The 27,745-nt window shown below is 34.4% G+C and overlaps 4 protein-coding genes across 4 annotated transcripts; 3 read left to right on the top strand and 1 right to left on the bottom strand.

Moving 5' to 3' along the window:
* On the top strand, nucleotides 1–4,113 carry LOC132046828 (SUMO-conjugating enzyme SCE1-like). The gene is made up of 5 exons (XM_059437586.1): nucleotides 1–272; nucleotides 390–473; nucleotides 2,472–2,624; nucleotides 2,716–2,829; nucleotides 3,805–4,113. Exons 1-5 carry the CDS (start codon nucleotides 204–206, stop codon nucleotides 3,865–3,867), a joined length of 483 nt encoding a protein of 160 aa, XP_059293569.1. The 5' UTR covers nucleotides 1–203; the 3' UTR covers nucleotides 3,868–4,113.
* A 5,150-nt stretch (nucleotides 4,114–9,263) lies between these two features.
* Nucleotides 9,264–13,435, bottom strand: LOC132046827 (probable inactive receptor kinase At5g67200). Its single transcript, XM_059437585.1, has 2 exons — nucleotides 11,844–13,435; nucleotides 9,264–10,299 (listed from the first exon to the last, which is right to left on the bottom strand). Exons 1-2 carry the CDS (start codon nucleotides 13,246–13,248, stop codon nucleotides 9,731–9,733), a joined length of 1,974 nt encoding a protein of 657 aa, XP_059293568.1. The 5' UTR covers nucleotides 13,249–13,435; the 3' UTR covers nucleotides 9,264–9,730.
* A 6,121-nt stretch (nucleotides 13,436–19,556) lies between these two features.
* Nucleotides 19,557–20,809, top strand: LOC132046826 (protein IRX15-LIKE). The gene has a single exon (XM_059437584.1). The coding sequence runs from the start codon at nucleotides 19,716–19,718 to the stop codon at nucleotides 20,640–20,642; it is 927 nt and encodes a 308-aa protein (XP_059293567.1). The 5' UTR covers nucleotides 19,557–19,715; the 3' UTR covers nucleotides 20,643–20,809.
* A 765-nt stretch (nucleotides 20,810–21,574) lies between these two features.
* Nucleotides 21,575–25,335, top strand: LOC132046824 (probable 2-oxoglutarate-dependent dioxygenase At3g50210). Its single transcript, XM_059437582.1, has 12 exons — nucleotides 21,575–21,777; nucleotides 21,943–22,058; nucleotides 22,301–22,419; nucleotides 22,509–22,572; nucleotides 23,715–23,782; nucleotides 23,895–23,953; nucleotides 24,065–24,230; nucleotides 24,394–24,413; nucleotides 24,496–24,542; nucleotides 24,751–24,831; nucleotides 24,911–25,000; nucleotides 25,090–25,335. Exons 1-12 carry the CDS (start codon nucleotides 21,744–21,746, stop codon nucleotides 25,216–25,218), a joined length of 993 nt encoding a protein of 330 aa, XP_059293565.1. The 5' UTR covers nucleotides 21,575–21,743; the 3' UTR covers nucleotides 25,219–25,335.
* The last annotated feature ends 2,410 nt before the right edge of the window (nucleotides 25,336–27,745 follow it).

Below are 27,745 nucleotides of genomic sequence, written 5' to 3'. Positions count from 1 at the left end.
TATCTTTAATCCTATTAGGTAATTCCGTCACAATTTCCTCATGTGATCTGCACCGTTCATTCTGCCACTTTACAGCTTTATTACGCCCACACCAACAAGACTTAACGTCCTTTCTCCCCTTTTTCTTTTTATAAAAGGAGTAGCCAAGAGGAATTTGCTCACTGCTCATTTAGTGTTTAATAATCTTAGCAACAAAGACAACAATGTCGGGAGGTATTGCTCGTGGTCGTCTTGCAGAGGAACGCAAAGCTTGGAGAAAGAATCATCCCCATGTTTGATTCCATGACCCTTTTTGTTGTTTTTCAGTTTTCTTGTTTTTAACTTTGTTGAGTTCGTTTTTTTGATTTATAGTTTTTGTGGTTTGTTGTTGTAATGATTTTGGTTGACAGGGTTTTGTTGCTAAGCCGGAGACACTTCCAGATGGGTCAGTTAACCTGATGATTTGGCACTGTACCATCCCTGGTAAAACTGGGGTACGTTTTCATTCTTCCCTTTTCCAGTTTTCCTTATTACTAATTGAAAAGACGGGTGCATTAAGGTGTGCTTGGTATGAAAGAAAATGTTCTCTTGGAAAATAAGTGGGTTTCTTACTTATTTTCTAGTATTTGCTAAGTAAGCAACAAAATATTATCCCAAAAACATTTATATGTAATCTTTGCGAAATACTATGTGGTGGGATTTTTTTTTTTGGGGGGGTGGGGTGGTGGTCGGATGGTCTAGGGTTGGGGGCGTTTGGTGGGTGGAGAGGAGACAATGAACTTGGAATTCACTTATGGAGTCATTTTCCTCATTTTTTAGGGACTTGTTTTCCTAGAGAATTTTTTTTGACTAACCAAATATGGAAAAATTGGAGAACACCAAGCACACCCTTAATATTTGAGAGAATGAGGAAAAACTATGGGAGGCCTTCAGCGATTGGGCACCCATTTTATGTGTCTGTTTGTGTTGATGCGTTGTTTGACTTATGGACTCGAAATTGAGCTGTTCTCCTGGTGTAGTTTAGCATTACGCTCATTTAATACCGGCAGAAGTCACACTTTAAAGAGTTAATGTTGAATAACTATTTGCATTTTTTCCGGCGGGTGAGTATGAATCGTCTTCCACATCTCTCCACAACATGGAGAAAGAAAGTACAACCTACTCCATTAACAGCATTAGAATTCTGGCTATCTTCTTATGCTTTCTTAAAGTGTTATGCTATGCATAACGTCTTGTTGATGTTGCCTCCTTTTCAAAATTGTGAAAAAGACCTTGAGGGATGTAGATGAGGTCGTTTGAGTTGTTGGTGTTCCTTTAACTAGGCTTTGCTGTATGTTTTTCCATCCCTTATTTGAAAATCTTGGCATCAATTTCATATCTATGACTTTTCAGTATGTGGTGATGATTTGTTATTCCTTAAAATGGTTAAGATAACAGAAGGCATATCTCAATAGAAAACTGTACCTGTTCTCGTTAATCGTCTTTTGAACACAAGTGGGAGGCTCTTTAAAAATCACTGCTACCTCCTTCAGATGGAGAAAAGCTCTGTAAAACCTCAAGAAAGGGAAGAAAAAGAAATAGAAGACGGAAAACCATTTACAGGATTTCCTTCAACAAAAAAAACCATTTACAAGATTTCTTTTTCTTCTCTCATATCTCCGAGGGTAAGGGAAATCGTCCTGGCCCCTCTTTTCCCCTAAGAAATAGTTGGATAACTCAATTTTTACACTTTCGTATAGTCATATGAAGTAGAACAGTGCACTAGCAAGCCTTATGTTTTATTAGTATAGGCATAATATTTGAAGTGGTATGCTTTGTATTCTTTACTCCTAAGTGGTAAAAGATTTTCTGGATATAGGAGTGAGTATATAGTGTATACGTAGTGGATGCATTAGCGTCAAACTTTAAGGGGTCGTTTGGTTCGAAGATAAGTTATGCCGGCATTATTTCTTATCTACTGTTTTTTTTGGGGTGATAAGATTGGTCTGTTGTATTACAAATAACACATTGCATAATTTCTAAATAGTTCCGAATAGGGTGTATAAGTATAAGAATAATATTGGTAATGCCATGGTTTACTATGTATAAGAATAGTACCGAATAGGGTGTATAAGTAATACTGGTATTAGTTGTACTAGACTTAAATTTGGAACCAAACATTGTGCTAAGATTTTATACCCGCATTATCTACCTAATACACCCTACCAAACGACCCCTAAGTGTAAACATGCAGAGTACATGTATGTTTACATGTACGTTAGGATGGATCAATTGGTTTATGTACAGTGCAAGGTGCAGAGTTGATTTCTCTTATGCTTCTGGTTTCTTCCCCTGCCTCTCTCAGATCAAAGCCATCGTCAGAGCATATAAAGCTTTCTAATCATGTAGCGTTATCCTAATTCAGTGAAAGTACTATGCTTGTCTCATTTAAGGGAAATTGTGTTTATCTTTTTGTTATTCTTTGTCCTTAAATGACATTTTAATGCTTGCAGACTGATTGGGACGGTGGTTTTTATCCACTTACAATTCACTTCAGTGAAGATTATCCGAGTAAACCGCCAAAGTGTAAATTCCCACCTGGCTTTTTCCATCCAAATGTCTATCCGTCTGGAACAGTCTGCTTGTCGATCCTCAATGAAGATAGTGTATGTGGGGTTTGCTGTTTCTTTGTCCTATTCTTCTGCTTACTCACTGTGCTCAATGTATGATGGCTATTATTTTATTTTTCTTGTTTAGGGATGGAGACCAGCCATCACTGTGAAACAGATACTGGTTGGTATCCAGGACTTGTTAGATCAGCCAAATCCAGCTGATCCTGCCCAAACTGAAGGGTATCATATGTTTATTCAGGTAATTTTGATTCAAAAAAATGTTGATTCTCCACTCTTCCAAATTCACTATCCTACTCTTGATGTTATCCTTAAATTGTGTTTACTTTTCTGTAAGAGAATTTTTTTTCATTATAATATGTTAAGATGTACAACTGAACATACTTTCATTTACTTTTGCTGTCTCAATTAATATAACAATCTTTTTATCTTGGAATGTCTCGAAATATTGGGAACCATTCTATTATTTTATACAATTTTCTCAAATCGCAAGAAGTTTAATGTACTTAACTAGTCAAAATTAGTTTTTGATGAAATATTTTTCTGCCAATCCAGCTGTTAACAGGTTTCTTAACATTATTTTTCAGCTTTCTCTGATATAATACAAAATTCTTGAGTTTTGTATTTCAATTAACTTAGTGTTGCATAAAATGGGATGAAATTTTATCGAGAAATTCTTCAAGCTGACTACGCATCCCGTTTTCTTTAATAGTTTGAATTATAACTTTTACTTCAGCCCCCTTTTACTAGGATAGGATGAATTTTGACCTTTACCTTAATAACCATAAGAGATTGAATGAAGGAAGTGCTAACTGTCATATCTCTTGCACTATTAGAGTGTGCTTTAGCTTTATGTCACAATAATGTTCCTGCACATGGAGATTAGAAAGGTACTGGTGGCTTTTGGTGTAGGTTAAAGGCATTAGTGATAGCTATTAGGTTTCATGGACGTCATCATTTGGGAGCTCAAGAATATTTTCTGCTTTCTCTTTCTCGAATTATTTTAGATTCTAATACGTTTTGGAAATGACCGAAAGATTCGTAGTTATCTCATTATGGGACAGACAATGTGGTGATAGGATGTTATTAATAATTTACAGGTCCATGTTTTTGTGTCTTTTATTGGTCATGCTTGAAACTGTTGAAAGATGTATAAGTTCAGAATAGGAGTTTGATACTCCCTGTTTGACCCACGCTCATTTGCTGATTCCTGCAGGATGCTCTGGAGTACCGAAAGAGGGTGCGACTGCAGTCTAAGCAGTATCCACCTCTTGTTTGAGGAATGTTTGTCTAATATTGTGGTTGCTGGATTGTACGTCGAAGTTTGCTGTCAAGGAATCTGCCAGCTAGTGATGCTGATTGGTATTTGTTTAAGTGGAGAAGTAAATATTTATAACTACAGGATTTTATATCTGATATTGCCTTTCATTGTTTTCAGAGTATATGTGTAGAACAAGCACAACTGCAAATTGTTATCTATATGGTGGAAATGTCTTGAAAGTTATTTTCTTTTGCAAAAGCAGAATTTCTGTCTCAAATTAACCAAAATTCTTGCTTCAGGGAATATACTGTGTTTTGAATCCAGCATTAGCTCTGCTCTTTTTGTTATCTTCTTTTGTTGTTGTTCGTCTGACAATGTCAAATACTAACAATTACCAAAGGGAACATTTTTCACTGGCAAAACTGGGGTACGTTTTGATTCCTTTGGGAAGTTTTGACTTTGTCTACGCCAAGTATTACCTTTGATTTCCGTTACTCGTTACAAATATATTACCATTATATATAAGAGGGAATGAGGTTCCTCACAAATTTTTTAATCCTATGGTATTGCTTCATGTGACTTTGTTTTGTCTTTTGCCTGATCTCATTTTTTGGACTCATTATTTATCTTAAGTAAATTTTTATGTGGGCTTATGTAATTGGTGTATATTGAAGGGAAAAGGACATAATTGGCCGGTGGGGTGAAACTAATTCCACCCGCTGGCCACAATTCTTCAGAATTGCCCTTCTTTTGGGGTGGTCTTTAAATTTTGCCCCTTATATTTAAAATCTTTAAATTTTGCCCTTCAGCTAAAATTCATAGGTTCCAGGTTCGAACTCACACACCGTCAAAATTTAAAAAAAATTCGCAAGGCAGAGTTTAAATTTCACTATGCCCCCACAGGCATACACTTGTGAAGGAATTACCAAAGTTATGCCGGACCCGGCATACTTATGCCTTATGGGCAGACTTGGCATAAGTATGCCGAGTCCGGCATAACTTTGATAATTCCTTCACAAGTTTATGTCGGGTCCGGCATAAAAGTTTGCCCATTAAAAGTATGCCCCCACCGGCATAAATTTGTGAAGGAATTACCAAAGTATGCCTTATGGGCAGACTTGGCATAAGTATGCCGGGTCCAGCATAACTTTGATAATTCCTTCACAAGTTTATGCCGGGTCCGGCATAAAAGTATGCCCCCACCGGCATAAACTTATGAACGAATTATCAAAGTTATGCCGGACCCGGCATACTTATGTCAAGTCTGCCCATAAGGCATGAGTATGTTTCTGTCCCAAGATAAATTTTGTAATTCCTTAACAAGAGTATGCCGTGTGTCCCAGCATACACGCGACCCAAATCTTGCCTTGCAATTTTTTTTTTTTTTTTTTTTTAATTTATGCTTGAGCGGGGGTTCGAACTCAGGACCTCATGATTTCTGCGTGAAAGCTCAAAGTTGCAATTCGAAGGGCAAAAATTAAAGACCACAAATATGAGGGGCAAAATTTAAAGATCACCCCAAAAGAAGGGCAATCCGCGCAAAAAAATGATTCTTCTAAACCCAAATTATACTCACTAAACTAATCCCATCCATTAGTCAAAATTTAAATAAGATAATTTTCAAATAAAAACCTAAATACAAAAATGTTTAAGGCGATTTTTATATATAATATGTGTCATTTGTGTATAAAATATGTATCGCATACCTATTTGTAATGTATAGAAACTGTATAAAACATGAATCACTAAGGTATGTATCATTTTTGCATATAATATGTATCATTTGTGTATATAATGTGTATCAGCACAGTGCAATTGCCCTGTATAAAATAGAAAATTGTATCATTTTTGTATATAACATGTATCATTTTTTGTATATAAAGTGTATATATAATTCTAGCATGTGTATATAAACTGTATCAGTCTTGTATAGAAAGTGTACCATACGTATAAAAAATGTAAAATAGAAACCGTATCATTGTGGTATATAATATGTATCACTATTGTATATATAAAAAAAAATATCATATCATTATTGCATAATATGTGTATAATAAATGTATAATTAACGTATAATTTATGTAAAATAAATGTATGATTAATTCCAAAGATATGTATATAAAATGTATAATTCTTGTATATAAAGTGTATATATAATTCTAACATATGTATATATGTCGTAGTGACTCTATAGTGGCGACTCGGTCGTTTTTTTTTTTTTTTTTTTTTTTTTTTTTTTTTTTTTAAGCGCCTAGGCTGTTGGGCATGCCAGCCTTGGCATTATTTTGGGCCAAACGGCCATTTTTTAGTATTATTTTGGATCGAACGGACACCTAGTGAAATTAAGCCAAACAGTGGTTAAATGTGGAATTAGTTTGGCTGAGTGGACACACAGCGTCCTCTTCCCTATATTGAATTGTAATAACTTTTGTGAATTTTTGCTTGCTCTTTACTTCCTTCGGTTCATATTATAGCTTTTATATTTAAATCAAATAATTTTTTATATAAATTGAGAAGGTATTAATAGTTTTTTTTTTTTTTACTAAATTTCCTCTTATTAGATAAGTAAATTTTTACATAACCAAAAAATCATATTAAGTTGGTACTATTTAACTAAGGTAATTTAGTAAAACGCTTTTTACTTTTTAGCAGAAGCTAAAAACATCATATTATATGGACAGAAAGGATTATTAAATCACCCTTTACATTATTTGTTATCATAAAGTACATATTATGTAGTACAATTTAGGCAATTATGGAGCCATATTAACGTTTTCAACTGTAGCATTTATTAGATCTTACTAATTACTCTTGCCCTGGTTTTAATTTATGTGAGACTTTCTATTTTCGCCAGAGTATTTGACTAAACTATGAAGCTAAATTGAATTATATGAACTTGATATTTTAAATTAAATTTAGATATCAAAAATACAAAAAGTACTATAAATTGTAATATTAACTTAGAAGAAATAGTTTTAAGCATAAACCATATAGGAATAACTAAATTGATTCTTGACATTCATTTAATGAATTTAATTTTTCCCCTTAATTTCGTCTAAAATTAAGCTTAAATCACCACATTTAGCTAGCATGAAATATTATGAGTGAAATTAAAACTTAATAATACAAAAAAAAATAAAAAATTCTATCTATAAATACAAAATTTATATGCTCACAAATTCATAAAAATGTAAATATTTTTCAGTTTATGATTTTCACCGAGTTGTATTATTTTACATAATTTAAATTGTGTTACTTTACATAATGTTGAGTCACTTGTGTCCCTTTGGCAATTATTTTTCTGCTAAATTTCCTTCCTCAATTATTTTTTTGTTTAAAAATTATCTAATTAGTTGACTAAAGAACATTAATAAAAATGAAAGACTTATCAACAATACATATTTAACGTGCCATTGAATTGTTAATTATGTTGTAAGAAAATATGTAATAAATTATACTTTTCTAACTGAAATATGACTACTTTTATATTTTGAGTTTAAGTCCGGGCCTCTGATAACTAGTACATAAATATATACACACTTTTAGATTCCATGACACCCAAAATTGTTTTTAAAATTCTATTAATAACATTATTCTAATCAACATTCAAAAATTTCAAGATTTCAAATCCATTTAACAATTTAAATTTAAGTTTGATGTGATATCTAACTCAGTAAATTAATTTTCACCAAGTTACACTATTAATATGTTTCTTCTATTTCACTCCTATGATAAGATTTGGTAGGGTTAGTTCATTTAACTTTTGTGTAATTTCCGGATTGATTCATAGATCTTTCTTAAATTACTTATAGAGATCAAGAAACAATAGAAGTACGGCTGATGAATGATAATTGATAGCTTTAGAAAAACATTTGAGAAATTAGTCCAAGAAATAACCGTTCGATTTCTCAATAATCAGTCATATAAAATAGAAGAAATGCTTTATGTGAAGGAGCAGTTTCTTTAGTGTACCAGTTAGGGCTGTACAAAGTAAATCGACAAATCGCACCAAACAGATAAATCGAGTCAAATCGAGAAAAAAATTCGACTAGTGGTTTGGTTTGATTTGGTTTGGTGTTGAAAAAAAAAATCCGAGCATAATTGGTTTGGTTTGGTTTGGTTTTAACTAAAAAAAGTCAAACCGAATCAAATCAACCCGACATTACATGTATTCAATTTTTAAAATATTTTATACATAAAAATATCTATTTGTAATGTTACTTATAAATATTTCTTAAATTTTTTTCGTAGTTTTTTATCTATTATATACTCCCTCCGTTTCAATTAATGTGAACCTATTTCATTATTAGTCCGTGCAAAAAAGAATGACCTCTTTCTATATTTAGAAACACTTTACCTTTATGCAATGATTTATAGCCAGACAAAACATATGTGACTCATTTAACACCACAAGTTTAAAAGTCTTCTATATTTTCTTAAACTCTGCATCCAGTCAAATGAATTCACATAAATTGAAACAAATGGAGTATTAATCAAGCTTGCATTTAGAATTTTGAATGTCAATAAGTTTTATATTATATTAGTAACTCAAATAAAGTCCAAACCAAAACCAACTCAATACTAATGCTAACAAAAGAAATTCAATTTAGCACTAGAAATGACAATAATGTTGGATATACATTCTTTAGTTTTGCATAATTGATTTAGAAAATGAAAATACATAACTTAATTATTTTTTCTTTATCATGTAATTAATACTTATTAGCCGTACTTATTTTAGCATGACTTAGTATTTTTAGATTATAGTCATTTTATTTATGGCTTGTTAATTAGCAATATTTATTTTAACCGATTTTATTAGCTTTTGTTGAATATTTTAATACAATATCATCACTCTTCTCACATTTTGTGTTATTTTCTTAAAAAATACCTTAATTGTATAGTTGTATCTTACTAGGACTAAAGAAATATTTGAAGTAAAAGTTATATGTTTTGTATCAAGATTACTCCGAAAAAAACCCAAAAAACTGAATAACCCGAGAAAACCCAAAATTGAAAAACAAGAATTTTATTGATTTGGTGTTTAAAAAATCCGAACCAGCCCGATCCATGTACACCCTTAGTGTACCTGGCTGGATGTGAACCTATGATAAAAAGTTCAATTATTAACCTGCGAGCTATCCTGATTCAATTTTGGAAAGGTTTTTAGATTACTCGTATTTGTTTGTTTGAGACTATGAGTCGATTCTTCTTATTGCCTAGGGACTTAAAAGTCATTACCCTATTCGGCCAACATAAAAAAGTCAGTACTCTATAAACAAACAAAAAGATGACAAAAAATAACTCGCAGAACTTTGATAGTACATGATTTCTCTTGGCACACACTTTACTGTCCTCATCTTCTGCTAAGTTGATACTAACTAAACCATGCAGAGAAGGGTTTCCCCTAGAAGTTGAGAATTTGAGTAGCTTTACCATTCAAGATTATACAACATCCTTCTGCCATTAAGGTAAAGCGAGTGCATTTCACATTTACTTAGAAAAAGAACCAACTAAAACCACCTAAATACATAGGCGTAGCAGCTGTAAACAATTCTCCCTCTGCATCCATATGTTGTGACTAAAATAGAGGGGGATTTCGGGGAGGAGTACAAAATGTGTGTCATAATGATCAGTGACTAAGTTGACCATGTTCTAGTAGAAAGACCTTAACCTGTCAGTTTTAGGTTGTTTACTGAGTAGTGAGGTACCAGCACCATTACAGCTGACAGGTCATTTGGTCCATCGGGGCAAAACTCAGTGGCAGAATCTGTTGTCAACTAATGGCACCTTGCCAAAGTGGGAGACACGGACAAATGATTTCATTATCCACATTGGTTTCAGGTGCGACTCTTAATTACAACTGACCATTCAGAAGAAGCTATGAGTATCCAGTGTGTGCATCACGTTTGTTATTCTCCACCATTTCATTATCCTTTATATCTTGTATCATTTTCAAGATTTGCCTCATCGTCGGTCTCTGTTCTGGAGATGTCAAGCTACATATACTAGCAAGGTCAACTAGCATTGCAAGCCATCTATCCTCCTCGTTATCATCCTCCCTCATAGCTCTAACCCAATCCGGCACATCAGGGGGAGAGAGATGCGGATGCTGAGATGGAGGTTTACCCGTTAAAAGCTCTAATAACAGAATGCCATAGGCATATACGTCGGACCCTGGAGTGGCTCTTCGTGCAGATTTCCGAACTTCTGGTGCTTTATAGCGTGCTGAATCAGGATCATCATCCGAAGAAATGTCCGCAAGGGCGATGAGGGAGTAATCTGTTAGACAGGCCTCAAAATCAGATCCTAGAAGGACATTGGAGGATTTCAAGTTGCCATGAGTGAGCTTTGACGCTTGATGGATGTAAGCCAGGCCCTGAGCCACATCTTCTGCTATTTTGAGACACGAAGTCCAGTGAAGGGGCCTTGCCCTTGTTGATCTTGAACCTGCCACGTACAATAAAAAATTGAGCACAATATGTAAGTAAACCAACAACTGAATATCAGGTTTTAGGCGAAAAGAACAACAATTCAAACATATAACCTTAAAGTAATTTCATACCACTTCTGTCACTACCCTAAAAGTTACTCTTATGTCGAGAATTCAACGATTTAATTATACACAACAAAATATTGTTTACCCTACTTGCAAAATATAATGTTCTAATGAAGCGGATTCAGTTGAACCCCTTCATTACATGTAGCACTGCATTGTTGAAGGGACAAGGGTGCTATAGAATCAATATCATTGAAGTTTTTCTTTCGCTAAATCCTTCTGTCGTTAGACCCTAACGCTCACTTAAAGTAAGTTGAATATTTAGCAAACAGAGAACATTTGGACAGGTAAAAAAAAACACCAAAAGATTACTGTAAGTAGACAACTCATTCTCCCACTGCTTCCTCCTTCACAGGTCCACCAACTTGACTCCACATTGACCAATTAACATAAATGCCAAAAGACAGATGAAAAGAGCCAAGGGCTATTTGCTTAAATGCATAATAAAAAATGAAAGTTAGTTGGGGGAAATAGTGCTATCAACCCATACGGATCAGTCAGTGACAGCCTGAAAACTAAATCACACTACTATTTGGCTGCCTGTAAACTCAAACATTGCAATTGTCGGTAGTAAGGCTCAGTGGGAGCCCATATTAGGCATCCACACTAAAAGCTAAAAGAGTCGCCTGCTACTGCAACCACTGAATGATCTAAATGACTAGACTACAGCAAATTTCTGTCTAGATTAAAAAAAAGCTAGTTATTGATGTAGCCACTAATTAGCCAAAGACAACTCACTTTTCCACTATTTCCTCCTTCACAGGTCCACCAAATCGATTCCACATTGACCAATTTACAAGATCACCAAAATTAAATAACAAAACTTCCACATGAAATTGATCCATTTCGGATGAGTAATTTAGAGAAGAGATAATTACAGTCATGCCTTTTGAGGATCCAATTTTAAAAATAGCCAGTAAATTTATAGATATTTTTATACTCAGCATAACTATACATATTGTATACTCTCTCTCTTCCAATTTTAGTGGCACAGTTTCCTTTCCTTTTTAGTCTATCCAAGAAGAATGTCACTTTTTTGTAATGAGAAACAATTTAACTTTATGAGATATATAACACCACACAAATATTTAAGGCTTGTTTTGGATCACAAATTTCAAAAGATTCCTTTTCTTTCCTAACCGAGTCAAATGGTGCCACATAAATATGGACGGAAGAAGTACATAACAACAACAACATAGATCCCACAGGTGGGGTCCGAAGATGGTAGGATATAAGGAGACCTTACCCCTAACTTTATCAGGGTAGAGAGTCTGTTTCCGAAAGACCCTCGGCCCAAAAGAAGTGTATATCATATACATAACCAGTGTTTAGTGTTTGTTTTGTATATTTTGGCTAGTCCTCGTAATTAATTTCGGCCGACGGGCAAAAAAATGAAAGAATATCTAGCTGAAAATCAGAAAGTTAGGAACTTTACCGTGAATTAGATTGAAGAGACTGCCATTAGGCTGATAATCATAGATAACAAGTCTTTCTTGTTTAGCCTGAAAGTATGCTCTAACTGCAACCAAATTGGGGTGCCGCAACATCCCAACTGACTCCATGTGTTGCTCAAAAGCTTCACTACTCGTAATTGAAGTTTTACAAGCATCCAATCGCTTGACTGTAACAACTAACTGACTAGCCATTAGAGCTTTATATGTTGTTCCAATTGTGCCCCTTCCAAGTAACTCTGCTGACCCTCTCATTAATTGCTCTAAAGTATACAGCTCTGTTTCCCCTGAACAAAATATCAGGTTTCCACTCTTCAACTGCTGGGGACCTTGAGGTAATTTCACTTCTTTTTCTAATTTAATCTCTTGGATACTATTATCTGCAACCCCAGAAGCTGTTGTGTTCGCTGCACTGTTAGTAATGGTTTCAATGGCGCATTTTGTTGGTTTTGGTTCAGTTTCTTCTCTTCTCTTTTTCACAAAAGCAAAAAGACTTAGAACACCTGCAATTACAATCAATGTTCCAACCATACTACCCAAAATAACACCAACTTTTTTGTGTTTATGTTGAGTTGGAGGGGCAAGAAGAATACCCTGTGACTGTGCATCTTGGTATAACGGTGTAGGTGGAGAAGCAACACCAGAAGGCGAGTCAAAGAATGGAGCTGACCGACATGGCTTATTAACAACCTCACCACAAAGACTAGGGTTAAATAAAAACGAACGTTCGTTAAATTTCTTCAAAGTTGGAGTAACAGGTACTGGGCCAGTAAGGTTATTATTGGAAACATTGAAAATTTTGAGTTGTGTTTGGTTCAAAGCCGGAATCGAACCGTTGAACAAGTTAGAATCAAGCTTGAGATAGTTCAACCGGTCAAGAACAGTAAGCTCGACAGGAAGTGAACCGGTTAGATTGTTACGAGAAAGATCAAGAATAACAAGACGGTGAAGAGAAAGAAGAGAAATAGGGAAAGTTCCAGAGAAAAAATTATGATCAAGAAACAAAGTTTTAAGGTTGGGTAGACTGGAAAGGTCAGGGATAGGACCGGAAAGTGAGTTGTTGCGAAGATTAAGGATTCGGAGTTGGTCAAGATTAGTTAAACTGTTTGTCGGAAAAGTACCTCGTAGACTAAAACCTTGAAGAACAAAACGTACAACACGACCTTGTACACATTTAACTCCTTGCCACTGACAGTAGTCAAAGCGTTCGTTAAGTGTGTAGAGAAGTTTGTTGTCAAGGTCAGCTTTGGATTTGAAGGAGAGTAATGAAACGGCGTCGGATGGAAGTAAAGAGTTTAATGGAGCAGATGGGGTTGTGGAAGAAGAACTGAAGTGGAAAGTGTAAGATAGTAGAAGAAGAAAGCAGAGAAGAAGCATCAATGGGGACATTGCAAGAACTAACAAAGACTAGTTCTTTGGTTTAGTGACAAAAGGCCAAGTTAGTGTTTGTTTTCATGTTGTTTGGTTTAATGTGGGAAACGAGGTCTGAAAAATGGACTGAATTTTGGGAGACAGTGTGAGCTATGGAGAAGAGTGAAGTGGAAAAAAGAGGGTGTAGGGTGAAAAAGAGAGAACATGACAAAATTGGTCCCTTATCTTAGGTAATATGTTCAAAATAGTCCTCAAGTATCGCCTGAACAGTTTTGATTATTTAAATTCTGGTTGTTAAATTTAATCAGAACTATAAAAAGAAAGTCAAAGAAACGCCATAAATTTCCGTCAAGAGCAACATATAAAGCTATACCAGACACCAAAAAAAAAAAAAATAACAGAAATTGCACCTTAAAAAATTATACTAGACATTTGAAATAGACAAAAAATCTAGGAGTTGGTAAGTAATGAATGGTTTAGACTTTAGGGAGCGTCACGTGGTAAAATCGAGCAAGAAGAGGTTCCATTGGGTTATTAGTGGCATTTAATGAATCAAATGTGTTACGGCGGTGGCATTATTGTATTATTAGTGGCACGGATGAATCAAATGTGTCACGGCGGTGGCATTATTGTGCCTAATTATTAACAAGCGGCATGGATGGACTGTTTCTGATAGTTTTTGAGCCTTTTTTCTTTATAGAATTTAAAGGACCAAAACTTTTCCAAGTAACTTTTAAGGGAGGGTTACTTGTGAACCTGCGATCAAGAATAAGGGATCATTTTTGTCATTTGAACGAGAATAGTTGTTGCGGAGCAGCTGGCTGAAAACATGGGTCAGTGTCACGTGAAAGGTGGAGGATTATTTAGAAGAAAAACTATTGGAAATTGTAGGGGCTTATTCATTCGTCCGACGCTCTGAAACTCCTGCTAATTTTTAGTCGTTTTGTTTACTCTCAAGGGCCCCGTGAATGTTTTCTTATTTTGAATTTGTCACAACACTGCTGCATCCCCAAATAAGTCCCCTTTCCTGTTGTATTTAAACGTCTTTTGCTTTTGCATCAATGATGAACTGTAAGCTAACTGCTTAACAGAATTAGTATATGCTATACTACTAGATACTAACACATGTAGGGTAAAACATTTTTTATATCGTTAATTTAATTAACCAATTTTATTATAATACTTATATTATTTCCAGATTACTTAATTAATCACTTGTGGATGTTAAAATTCAGCAGTTGAGGCCTGACGGAATTGATACTGACGAAGTTAAAATTGAGCTTATAGCGTAATAAATGAAATACTGTACAAGAATTGACAAGCAAAAAATAAAGACGAGTAATAAAACTGTAAAGTTCTAATTAGCTTGGTGTGTCACAAAGCCTGACCGGAGTACAAACGATAGCTTGAGTAGCCTATAACTTTGCTACACCTTCACTGGTAGACATATTTTGCATTCCCTTGTCAATTTTATTTTAGGGAAAAGGGTCAAAAATAACCCTCTACTTTGGAAAAAGGATTAAAAATATCCTTCATTATAAATTTGGGTCAAAAATATCTCTTCTGTCATTAAAGTTTTCAAATATACCCATGTCTTAACGAAAATTTTCAAAATAACCCGATTTTATTTTTAGACCTGCACCATTTAAACTCGACTCAACTAAATAAAAACCCATATGGATTACCAGCTCCTGTGCCTAGTGGCTCCAGATGTAGAACTCGAGAACAAATTAGTCGCATATGGATTTTTTATGTAGTTGGGTCGGGTTTAAATGAAGGGGGTTTAAAAATGAAATCGGGTTATTTTGGGGATTTGCGTTAAGATGGGGTTATTTTGAAAACTTTAATGACGGGAGAGATATTTTTTACCTAAATTTATAACGCAGGATATTTTTAGCCCTTTTCCTAAAGAAGAGGGGCATTTTTTACCCTTTTTCATTTATTTTATGCAACACTATTTCATCAGACAACTCATTTAGAATATTGTTTAATCATTTAAATTTAGTACTAAAATAACTGTTAAACATCTAATTTGACAAGATACATTCATTTAAAAAGCATAAATTTAAATAGCTAAATGAGTTTTTAGTTATGAATCATCTTTACAAATTTTATAAATAGTAATTTTAATGACAATTTGTCAAATACTTAGAAACGTTTCAAAATGAGAAAGCTATCATAACAAATTAGAATATAAGGATATGTGTTGGAAGAGTGAAAATTAATGGACCTGGTAGTGCTATGTCTTTTTGACTAAGAACACATCCTTTTAAGACAATCAGGCGTGATCTTCTGAGGTGGGCGATTACTGTCCCTGCCCACTTGAGCTTACTTGCGTGTACATACTTGTATTTGTTAAGATTAAAATGCTTAAATTTTGATATATCAGTATATTTGACTATTAAAAAATTGTTTTAAATTTAACTATGGCATAACTAAGATTGTTTGTTTTATCATCAGCTAACCGTGTATGATATATATTATCTAAAAATTAATAAATTAATAATTAGATATTAATATATCTACAAAATATTAAATAAATTTAGTTTATATGGTGTTTAATTGTTGTTTGTTCTATAAAGTGTATCCTAAAAGTTAGGGGCGACAGGAGCTGATGGTTGTGCAGTAGTGATTGGCGATAGTAATGATTCGTGAAGTAATGACGATGGAGGTGATTAGTGATGGTAGCTGCCAGTGGAACATTGGTAATTGAGGTTCAATATTTGATGGTGTTAGTTGTGCAATGATAATAATAAATAAAGTAATGATATTAGTAAAAATGTTATTCGGCTAAGAATCTTTTAAATGAACATTTTCTAAGTCTTAAAAGATTTTAAGACTTTTCTCAAGATTTAAATGAATCACTATAAAAAAAGATAAGTGTGTTTTCTTTTTTCTGTGTCTTGTTGATAATTTTATTACATTAAATTAACTGGTACAATACTTTTCAAATGGTAAAAAAGAAAAATAAATACATGGGCCTTGTACTGGTCTTATATCGTTAAGCTGTTCCTTTTGTATTCTTTTTGTCTTGAGCTTCTTTGCCAGAGTAGGAAGGAAAATGGCATCTTTCCTACTTTTATTTAAAGTCTATACTTTAAAGGCGTCAACCAAAGTTTGCCACCCTTAATCCTTCTTTTCCCAAAAGTAGCGTCTTTTATTGAGTATTTCATAAAAGGGCGATTTTAATCCCTCACAAAATGTATTGAGGCACGAAAAAAGTTATTTAGCTCTAGAGTTCTCCTTTCTCCTTTACCGTGGGCCTAGCTACCAAAGCTAAAGAGAATGCTTTTCTTTTTGTTGAGCAGCTTCTAAGTTCTAATTGCCAATAATTCCTCTGAATACTTGCTCTTATCAATAATGACACACTTGAGTTGAAAGAAATCTTGTGGAAGAGGGCCGAGTATTCATCATTTGCTCACCAAAACAAAAGCACAAAATGACTTTCATAGCTAGACGATTGCACGATTTTTTGTAACACACGTAGGATTTTCTTGGAATCACTAATTAATGAGCCACAGGGTCACTGATGGTGAATCTAAAGCTCTGGAGGTGGTGTGCCGATACACACGAGTCTGATTTGAACTAAATATGTAGTTCAAAATATTAGAAGTATATATTTATATTCCTCCGTCTCAATTTACGTGTTTTAGTTTGAGTAGACACGAAGTTTATGAAATAAAGAGAGATTATTAAATTTTGTAGTCTTAAATTAAAGATGTGTCTAATGTACTAAATGTCATTTGAATCTTATTGTTATAAACTTGTCATGTAGGATATTTAAATTGTCAACTTACTAAATATGAAAAAAGACTATTTTTGGGACATACAAAGTAAAACACTTAAATTGACATGGATAGATTATTGGTTTTACACCTATCATTATAAAAGAGCATGGATTTAGTGATCCTTTATATACTAACTTAAATTCTGCATTCTAAATCAGTTACAATGACTTGACGCAGGGTTGGTCAAGGATCTAGAGACAATTACTCATACATGACAAGGGCTGAGGCTGAAGTTTCATGATGCTGGCCCAAGTCTGTAGCACTGTGTCTCATCAGTGTGAGATTTAATATTAATGACATCACAAGGCCCACAATCATAATTGTTTTTGAGCAAGGCCCCAACATTTCTTTCCTACTATTCTTGAAACTGGCTCTTGCTATATGGAAGTTATTACTAACGTTCGAAATTCATAGACGACAGAGACAATTTAGGAGCAAATTTATAGTAGTAGCACTATGTTTAAGGATTCATCACGTCACTTTAATTGTCTTTTGAATTATTTCCCAAACTGCCCCAAATTCAATACAGGAGGTTCTACATAAGTTGCATTGTATGGAAATTGAACCCTTTTGCACTGTGTCATTGTGGGGGCAACATGGATTGGTGAAGGATGTAGACTTCATTGACTTTTATATTGAAGCTTAAGACTCTTGACACCAAATGTCACGTACTAAATTTAGAGAGTTTGCCTTTTTCTACGTTAGTTGATTGTTCTAACTGACCTAACATTATGGTTGGCACCTTGCATTCAGAATTGAAATTGTGCTCGAACAGTCCAAAGCACAGATACCTCCCCACCCCTTATTATGACCCGAACTTCCGACATACTAGTTAAAGATAGAGATGATTCACCAACTGAGCGAGTTTCGCTCCTATGAAGTAAATACCATCTGACTTCTTTCCTCAAGATTTAATAAGGGAAAAAAGGAATTTAAATCGTCCGGTCATAATTTATACGTCTACTCCCTTTTAATTTCGCTGGTAACTATTTGGATAACTCCATGATGTTTTAGGAAGTATTATCGGCTTATTTTAATATTTTAACCTGAGACGAACAAGTATATGTATATACAAAGGCGAATGTAGCATACAGACACCTGATTCGTCTGAACACTATACATTAAATCTAGTAAAATATATGAATGTTTGTGTTAGAATATGGAACAAGGACAGACTTAATTCCAAACACATTACATAAAATTACCACTAGTATTCGTTTGATCCAGTGTTTTTTTCAATTAATTGCACGGTGATGAGTTATGATAACTTATGTTTTGATGATTTGACAAACTTAATTTGAGCTGTACAATGTGTTATAATGCGTGAAAATAACAAGTCTCATTGAAGGGACCAGATGGGCTGATGTGCTCTCACTCATGACACCCTGCGGTGTGGTTAATCTTATTCGAGGAGCCAGATGCGTTCAACTTTTACAGCTGTAGCATGCTAGAGAATAATGTAATGTCCCTTTTATCTCAACACTTATCTCTCATATATAAACAACATGATGCAAGAGAAACCCCAGCACTTTGCAAAATCAGAAAAGTTCATATATCTCGAAGTGCAAGCAGCCACCTCTCAAGGTGCTCTTAAGAACAAAGCTCCAACAAACTGAAGGACATGCTCCCTACCACTGAATATATATTGAGTTCTTAGGTTTGTTGGGTCTTTATCTTGTGTTCTTAACTTGTTTTCCTACCTGGCTTTCAACTAATTTGAGTTTGTGTACTTGGCTAGAGTTAGTCAAGCTTTGCTTATGTTCCTGGCTAGAGTTAGTCGAGTTTTGCTCTTTGCAATAGAGTTGTTGTAAGTTGTGAGGGATTAAAAGTTTAATTCCTAGGTTGCAATAGGTTGTAATCTGAAGTTGCTCAGTTTAGTGAAGTTGAAAATTCTACCTAAGCAGTAGTCGTTAGGCTTTTAATCCCCGGGCAGTTTAATGTTTCATATAAATATCTAGTGTTAATTACTTTCTGTCTTTACATAAGGGAACAAATAGAGAATCTGATTTTCTACACTGCTTGGTGGACTTGTATATTCTATCACACGGGATATGTCCTATAAGTTAATAAACGTGGTCAATAATTAAAGAGCGGAAGTTGCAACAAATTAGATACACTTAAGAAGCTAGTATATGTCATCAACTATCTCTAATTTTGTAAGGTACATGTGATGGTATTTTAATGCATTTTAATTATTGGAATCTGCTGGTAGCTGGTTCGCCTGCTCCAAGAGTAAAATGTGAGTTTAATATAAGTAGAGGTTACGTGAGAAATGAAGATGGAATGAGCAAGGAAAAGCGACTTCCTGCTGGTAAATTAGTTACTAAGTCGCTAGCACCACACCAAATACCTTCCCTTCAACTACTCCATTTTCAATATGATACCATATTACGTAGGAAATAAAAAAGAAGAAAAATGTGGTGGTTGAAACAAAACTTGAGTTAGCCAATCACACAGCCAGATGGTCAATAAGTCATCTTCTTCTTGCCAACGAGACCTTGCTTTACTTAATCAAATATTGGTGGGATTGTAATGTCATGATTAATAGTATTAATCTCTACCATCTACCAATTCATAGGTATCTTACTTTAAAACTCACCTTCCATTTCTCTCAGAAACTCATCCCAATTTTCCAAGAATTTCCAAATCCCTCTTTACTAAAAGGGAAATCTTTATCTTCCTACAAAAAAAGCAAAGATGAAGAATACTCTTGGAAGTAGCACAAAGTTAATACTCCTTCACCCTTATATCCAAAAACAGGGTAGTTCAAATCGTTTTTGGGCTTTGGCCTTTGTTTCATTCTTGACACTTGCTTTTCTTCTTACTTTGATTTATACAAGAGAAAATAAAATCACCACCTCTGTTGCTGTTACGTCCACAATTACTAGTTCAACTACCCCACCATTGTCAAAGGCTGTGGCTAGGGCCCTTGTCCATTATGCATCAAATTCCAACAATACAGAACACATGTCTTACACAGATATCAAACATATTGCTGATGTTCTCCAAAAATGCTCTCAACCTTGCAATTTACTTGTTTTTGGACTTACTCACGAGACCCTTCTCTGGAAAGCCTTGAATCACAATGGCAGAACGGTTTTCATCGACGAAAATCGATATTATGCTGCTTATATTGAGGAAAAATATCCAGAAATTGAAGCTTATGACGTGCAGTACACAACTAAGTTGAGTGAAATGAAGGAATTGATTGCAGGAGTTAAAGAACAAGTGCGAAATGAGTGCAAGCCAGTGCAGAATTTGCTGTTTTCGGAGTGCAAACTTGGGCTTAACGACTTGCCAAATCAATTTTATGAAGTGGGTTGGGATGTTATTTTGGTTGATGGGCCAAGAGGGTATTGGCCTGAGGCACCAGGCCGAATGGCAGCTATTTTTACTGCTAGTGTTTTGGCGCGGAGCAAGAAAGGAGGAAATCCAAAGACGCATATTTTTGTGCATGATTTTAATCAACAAGTGGATAAAATTACAAGCGATGAGTTCTTATGCAAAGAGAATTTGGTGAAGTCGAAGGATATGTTGGGGCATTTTGTGTTGGAAAGAATGGATGCAAACAGCTTTCAATTCTGCCGCAACCATAACTCGACAACAGCAAACTCCTCTTCTTAGTTGCTTTGTTGTGATCTATGAGCTTCATTTTCTGTTTCATTTATTTAAAGATGTCGCGAATTTTTGGACTTGTTAAGCTAGGGAAGGCTGGTGTAAAAATACCTTCTCTTTTGGTATTGTCAAATGTATTCTCAATTGAACGAAAAAGGGAAACTGTATTTTCAATAGCTTTTGTACGTTCACAACAACAAATTTGGAAAAATTTCACCCCGTAAAGATCAGTTTCAGCATATAAACAGTAGTGCACCGCGAGCAAACTATACACATAAATGTCACAAATATTATCTCCATTACAAGTATGCATGTACGTTAGTGACTGTCTTCTCACTCTTTGTGTTGTGTACCGTACTTTTTTTTTTAACTTCATTTAGTTTCTGAATTAACTTTGTTCGATTAAGCTAACTAAATAAAAAGGTACTGGATAGTCAATAATGTATAGGATGCAATACATGACAAGTGACACGTATTAACAAAATAACACAGAGACGGGAAAAACTAGTACCGACATATAAGTCCATGTTTCAAATGGTTAAAAAAATACTCCGTAGTAATAACAAAAATTTTATTATGCTCGACGCACAAGTATTACGTGGCGACAAAACTTGTGTGAGTCTTCTTTCATATTTTGCCAAGTTGATTTTAGATCCTACAACAATAAAAATTGTATCATACACAAGAAATAGACCAGAATAGCAAAGATTGCACCTCAAAAAAAACTATAGATAAGAAATGATATAAAATATACCAGAAACCTAACCATGAGATATCGATGATTTTTTCACAATTCTTGTTAAACCTAACCACAAAACTTTGTTAAATATTTGATGGAGATAAAAAGGAAAATACTCACTTTATAAACTTAAAGGACTAAAACTGCTATAAAGTATATTTATGAAACTATTTTAAACATACTCCAAGCATAAGTAACCATTTTTTGTCAAATAATTACTCGGTTAGTTAATTAGATTTGGCCATGCGAGGAATCTTATCTACAGGAATCAGCCAATATTGATGACCTGGCTTAGCTGATAGATTCTAACTGCATCGACAACATCGTTCTAACAAGCTAAGCAGAACAACAGTTGCAAAAGCTTGAAGCACATGGCTACGGATTTCAAGTCTATCCCTCTAATAGGTCTGAATTTTCAAGCCAATTTTGCAGCCTTATTTTCAATTCCTTATCATGTCTATTTTTGTTGGATACTAATATAATTTCATGTATTCTCGTTTTGGACATCGCTGATTAAAACTGTTCCATTGGTTTTGTGAAAATTAAATATAGTTTTTTTATATGAGACAGATATAAGTCCTCTTTTGGAGAAATGGGATCATCCAAATATAGCTCAAGATGAAGGTGTAGCTCAAGTTGTTAAACAATTAAATCAGGCTTGTAGAGAAGCTGGATTCTTTTATGTGGTAATTGATCTTCTCCTTGTAATATTTGTATTATTGGTGGTCTTGATTGGAGCCTAATGTTTTTATATCTAATCGAATTTGCAATTTTTGGGAAAATAGTGTACTATCACTGTGCAAGAAGCTAAATTTCTCCTGAGTTTAAATTATATATGGATCATTCGTAATACAAATCGTTACTGTCTGATTGTTGTTGGATTAGTAACCATTTTACCTTCTCTATTCTCTGTTTCGCAATCTTGCAGAAGGGCCATGGTATCCCTGTTTCCCTTATGAAAGAGGTTAAAAGCATAACACGCGAATATTTTCATCAACCCTATGAGGAGAAAATCAAGATCAAACTTTCTGCAGCAACAGGATACAGGTTTATTCCTGTTGTTACCCAGTATCTTAAATTGTTACTATCTCTATATGTTATCTTAACTAATGATTGCTTATGTATCTTGAAAGCAGAGGATATCAAAGAGTTGGAGAGAATATAACCAAAGGCATACCTGATATACATGAAGCTATTGATGTATGTTACGTTAATTACTTATGGTATATATGTTGGAGACCACTTGTTTGTATAAGGGTTTTTCAAGCTTACTTAGGTTTCTTCACCATTATCTAAAGTTTTTGAGCTGGATTTTGATTTGCATTGGATCAAAGTTAAGTCTATTTTCACGCGTAACCTCGTGCTTATAGTTATATTCTTTTCTTATTATGACCCAATTGTTTATTATCTCTATTAGTTCTGTTTCTTTGGATGTTTCTTTTACTCTACCATTTCGGATTACACGCTTAGAATTTCTCACACATTATGCAGTACATAGCTGTTCGCCATTATTAACTAACAATTTGGAGGTTTGGGAGTGTTTGCTCCAGTTTATGATGTTCTATAAAACTGGAACGGATTGCATTACTGTGGCTATAAGATATTTGTAGAGTGTGTGTAAACAAAGTTCCACATTGGTAGCTGGAAAGAAAAGTAAGCTACTGATAAGGTTTGAAAACTCTTAATGGTGTGAGGCCTTTTAGGGAAAACCGTGTGGGCTTGGCACAAAGCGGATAATATCGTACCATGTTAAGAGTGTATTTGGGCTATTTTAGCCCAATAATATTCTAGACGTGTAAATACACAATCTTTTGATGCAAAGGTGGACAAGAAAGGCAACATCGAAGTAGCCTGTGGTATTTGTCTGATCAAAGTAGTCTGTGGTGGAAACAAAGAACATTTGAGTGTCTAAATATGAGAGTATGTGTGTGTGTTAAAGAGGAACAGAGCTTTTTAACAATGTACGGAGTTTCTATATATATATATATATATATATATATATTCTCCGTCTCTTGACATTGGGGCTCGTTCCCTTTTAGGTGAGGTCTTGTTTCAATTATTTGGGTTTCTGGTTCAACTGTGAAGAGTTGATTAAAGTCTTCTTGAAAACGAGAAATTTTTCTTTTTTGCTGTTAAAGACCGTTCATCAACTATGGACAGCATTTCTGCTGTTTGCGATGTTATAGATGTGAACTCCTCTCAATGTCAGTTTCTATTTTCACATGTGTTTTGACACAGCTTTTGTAGGAATACTTTGTTTAACGATTCTTAGTAATTGTGCTACTGCTGTTACTAAATCATCTTTGATGCATTTTCGCCTCGATTTCATTTATGGTTGGCAGTGCTATAGAGAAGTGAAACATGGGATGTATGGAGATCTTGGTGACGTTATGCAAGGATCCAACATATGGTAGATCCTTGTTATTACTTCCCCTTGATTTATGCTGCTGACTGCTAAATGACTACTTTGGATTTGTTGTTTCTTCAATTTGTTTAGCCCAAGTACATTATTTCTTATGCAGGCCAAGTAATCCTCCTAATTTCAAGCCGTTAATGGAGGAGTATATTGACCGCTGCACAGGTGCCTTGCTCTGTAGATTACATATTCCTTTGACATTTTTGCAACTGATAAAAAGCTTCTATACTGGAACTGAAAAAGAGTTGGTGAAGGTTTATGTTATATTGCTGGCAGATCTATCACGAAAAATAATGAGGGGAATTGCTCTAGCGTTGGGTGGATCTGCAGATTTAATGGAAGGTGAGATAGGTGGCGATCCATTTTGGGTCTTGCGAATAATTGGCTACCCTGCTGCCTCCATTTCAAATGGACACGATAAGGCTGAGAATGATGTTGGATGGTAAGTCGCGGTGTTAGTCGTTATGTTTTTTCTCTCTTTTTTTTTTTTTTGTTTTTTTCCAGATTTTTTTCTTCCTGTTATTGGTGTATCTCTTTTCCAATGAGTGATGTTTTTTTTCTTTCTGTGTTGTCCATCTCTTTTCTCGGAATCAAATAAATCTCAGTGGTGCCCATACAGATTATGGTAAAGTTTCCCATCTTTTCAAAGATAGCACCCTATCCACATTCATTACTAATCATGACAAACTTGTGTTCTTGTCTTACAGGGCTATTGACATTAGTCAACCAGGATGAAGATATTGTTGCCCTTCAGGTACAATTATGTTCCTTGTGCAAATTTTTTTTTTCTTTCTTTGAAAGCTGCTGAGGAAGATTTGGCTTCCCAGACCTTAGTGCCTTGTAAAGCCTCGTCTTACATCGTTATTTTATGATTTGAAGTTCATCCTGATTTACAGGGCTTAATTGCTAATGAAATATATAACTCGATTTGTTTCATACTAATCATATTGAGTTGTTTTAAGGTGAGAAACAAATCGGGCGAGTGGATATCAGCACCACCTATCCCTGGCACATTTGTGTGCAACATAGGAGATATGTTGAAGGTATTCAATTTGCACTGCAACTCTTTTCATCATTTTTACGCTTGTACTTAAGCTGTTCTTGTCTGCTGGCTATTGGTAGATCTTATCAAACGGAATTTATGAATCAACGTTGCACCGGGTCATCAATAAGTCTCCCAAATATCGTGTTTGCGTGGCCTACTTTTATGAGGTTAAAGACTTCCTCACAATTAAAGTAAAAAAAATGATGGTACGGGGTAACATTCATTTCTGATGATGTGTGTTTTATTTTTCGTATAGCCCAACTTCGATGCTGCAATAGAGCCTCTAGATATGTGTTTACAGAAGACCGGTGGCACCAAGAATTTTGAAGGAGCTGTTTATGGGAAGCATTTGGTCAGCAAAGTCACCACCAATTTTGTTATGTAGAGATTGAGCTAAGTCTCGAATTATCTCCTCTTTTGTTGGTTTCTTCAACTGGTTTACTGAAGAAATAAGAATGTACAGTATGGAGCAGATGCTATATGGAGCATTCGACCTTTACAATTATGTTGCCACCAGTAGTAACTAATTCACCTACACGTAAAAATATTTATAAAACGTACTGAAGACTTCCCCCCGAACTAAGATCTTCAATTTGCTACACACAATGTACATGTGTATTTATTTGTTTTCTTCTTTTTTTTTTTTAATTTTTCAGCTTACGTGTCAATTTTTTGTAAAATAAAAATAAAAAACTGAATTTTCATTATGGAGCAGATGCATTTAAAAATAAAAAAAATATAAAAACATGGATTGCTTTTAAAAAAGGATTAAAACCCTTTTTAAAAAAAAAAATTGAAAATTTGACCTTTGAAAACTTGATTATTTTTTTAAAATGTCTTATGTTGCCTTAGGACACTTTTATTTTTCAAATAAAACTGGAAAAACCAGAATTTTTTATAAAATTTTGTAATTATTTTCTACATGGAAAACCCGTTTTTTAAAACCTACAGATTTATTTTTAAATTTTTAAGAAAATGCGATTTTTAAAAATATTTATAAAACGTAACCGTTGTTGGCTAGACTACTATCGGACGCTTTATCCCAAACGTAACCGTTGTTGGCTAGACTACTATCGGACTTCAGTAAAATCTGCCAGTCTAAAGAACAATAACATTAGCCAATTATTGGATATTTTTCGTCTGCATAGCAAAGAGAGAGCAGGATACAGGAGGATATTTTTTTCCTTGTAAAGATATTTAACTACGCAAGAGCCATCGTGCCACTAACGTTAGGTAATTTTGGATGCATCTAGGACTTACCAGCTGTGTGATGGAAACTCACCGAGAATGATGCCAACTAGTGAAATCAGAAGTCCAAGACATTCAGAATCAATCGAAAACAATACATAGCCCTACCTCATAGAGATACAGAGGTTATGTTTCCGATAGACTCTCGGCTTTATTGAAATACAAAAATGAAAGCAGTAACAAGAACGAAATAATGCGATATGGAAAACAATACATAGCTTTCGAAAAGAGAAAAGAACAGTAACAATAACTAAATAATGCGATTATCAAAGCACATGAAACACAGGTGGTAACAGAAAATGAAGAACAAGAAACTACGAGAATAGTGCTAATACTACTGATAAGAATGTAGGCACAGATTCGATCACCTAATCTATCCAGCGGTAAAGCAAGAGAACGCTCAACTATCATCTAACCCTCTTCTCTAATCCGCAACCTCCAAACCCTTCTATCTAAGGTCATGTCTCATGTCCTCGGTACCATGGATAACAAACGCCTAAATACCATGCAGCACTATTTGACAAGTTAAAAATTGAAAGAGAAGGTTCTATTAGAGTCCTGCTTTCAAGTTTTAAAACTAGCAGAGTTTTTTGTCGGCACTTGACCTCTTGAAAGGCATTTGTTAATCGAACTTTTCAAACAGGCAGTAGTGGGAAAACCAAGCAAGAATTGAAACTGCTTCTTCGCGTTCTTTTATCAATGACCAAGTTTAAATACATGCAGTATCACACAGCAATTGAAAGATTAAACCATATTGGTCAGAACCACATAGCATATGTTCCATGAATTCAAGCTTAGCTTTGGCATATGTAAGAATAAAATGATTATACGACAAAGTGCAAGAATCCAACATCTATTAACAACTTTACACTGGTAATTGTCCCAGATAAGAGGCAACTAATTAAACACTAAGAAGGTAATGTGCTTGGAGCTCTTTAACATGAGTCAAGAGACACTACTGCAAAGAGGTTTTTTCCACCGATATTCAGTGGGAAATTTGTGTTATAAAGATTTTCCCACCTCATTCCCACCGAACCAGCTCATTGGGAAAACGCATGGTGGGAAACAGGTTCCCATTGAAAAGTTGAAAAAGTTTCTAATTTTTCCGTGTGAAAAAACTGCTAGTTAGGTTTTTCCCACCGACGTTTAATGAGAATAGCCACTAAATATTTTCAGTAGGAGATTCACTGAAAAAATAGTGATTTTAAGTAGTAAGACTTAGTACTAGTTATATAGATAAAATAAAAAGAATCCAAGTGTAAACCATGAATGTCGAAGGATTAATCTGCTAATACATGGATTAGTTATGAGGAAATCTATGTATTATTTTATGCAGGTATTAGTTATGCAAGATTTGGTTATTCATGTATGGGTTATTCACTCATTAGCTATTCCACCTTTTGCCCTGCATAAAATTATACATAGACTAGAAGCGCGGGTTAAACATTTCATGTGTAACTTAATTGATGTAGAAAAGATATGAAAATTTTTATAATACAAAAAATAAATGTATAATCTTAGACAAATATTAATAAGATGAAAAGTTAAAAGTATAAATAAGATCGATATGCAAAAAATAAAATAAAACAACAAATTCAAATAAAAAATTTCTATTGGGAAGGGAAGCTAGCTCTTATTCCATAGAGAGAAAAGTTATAAGTCTT

Source organism: Lycium ferocissimum, chromosome 2 (assembly GCF_029784015.1).
Source record: "Lycium ferocissimum isolate CSIRO_LF1 chromosome 2, AGI_CSIRO_Lferr_CH_V1, whole genome shotgun sequence".
NCBI classification, from domain to species: Eukaryota; Viridiplantae; Streptophyta; class Magnoliopsida; order Solanales; family Solanaceae; genus Lycium; species Lycium ferocissimum.
Note: the sequence above shows the minus strand (reverse complement) of the source record. Positions and strands in the feature narration are given on the sequence as shown.

Excerpts from the sequence above, each read along its gene's own strand:
- LOC132046826 (XM_059437584.1), top strand. The coding sequence starts at position 19,716 with ATGAAGAATACTCTTGGAAGTAGCACAAAGTTAATACTCCTTCACCCT.
- LOC132046827 (XM_059437585.1), bottom strand. The coding sequence starts at position 13,248 with ATGTCCCCATTGATGCTTCTTCTCTGCTTTCTTCTTCTACTATCTTAC. Across the intron at positions 10,300-11,843 it reads TCTCTTCAATCTAATTCACG|GTTCAAGATCAACAAGGGCA; the intron begins GTAAAGTTCCTA and ends TGTACGTGGCAG.
- LOC132046828 (XM_059437586.1), top strand. The coding sequence starts at position 204 with ATGTCGGGAGGTATTGCTCGTGGTCGTCTTGCAGAGGAACGCAAAGCT. Across the intron at positions 2,625-2,715 it reads CGATCCTCAATGAAGATAGT|GGATGGAGACCAGCCATCAC; the intron begins GTATGTGGGGTT and ends TTTCTTGTTTAG. Across the intron at positions 2,830-3,804 it reads GGTATCATATGTTTATTCAG|GATGCTCTGGAGTACCGAAA; the intron begins GTAATTTTGATT and ends TGATTCCTGCAG.
- LOC132046824 (XM_059437582.1), top strand. The coding sequence starts at position 21,744 with ATGGCTACGGATTTCAAGTCTATCCCTCTAATAG. Across the intron at positions 22,573-23,714 it reads ATATACATGAAGCTATTGAT|TGCTATAGAGAAGTGAAACA; the intron begins GTATGTTACGTT and ends TATGGTTGGCAG. Across the intron at positions 23,783-23,894 it reads ATGCAAGGATCCAACATATG|GCCAAGTAATCCTCCTAATT; the intron begins GTAGATCCTTGT and ends TTTCTTATGCAG.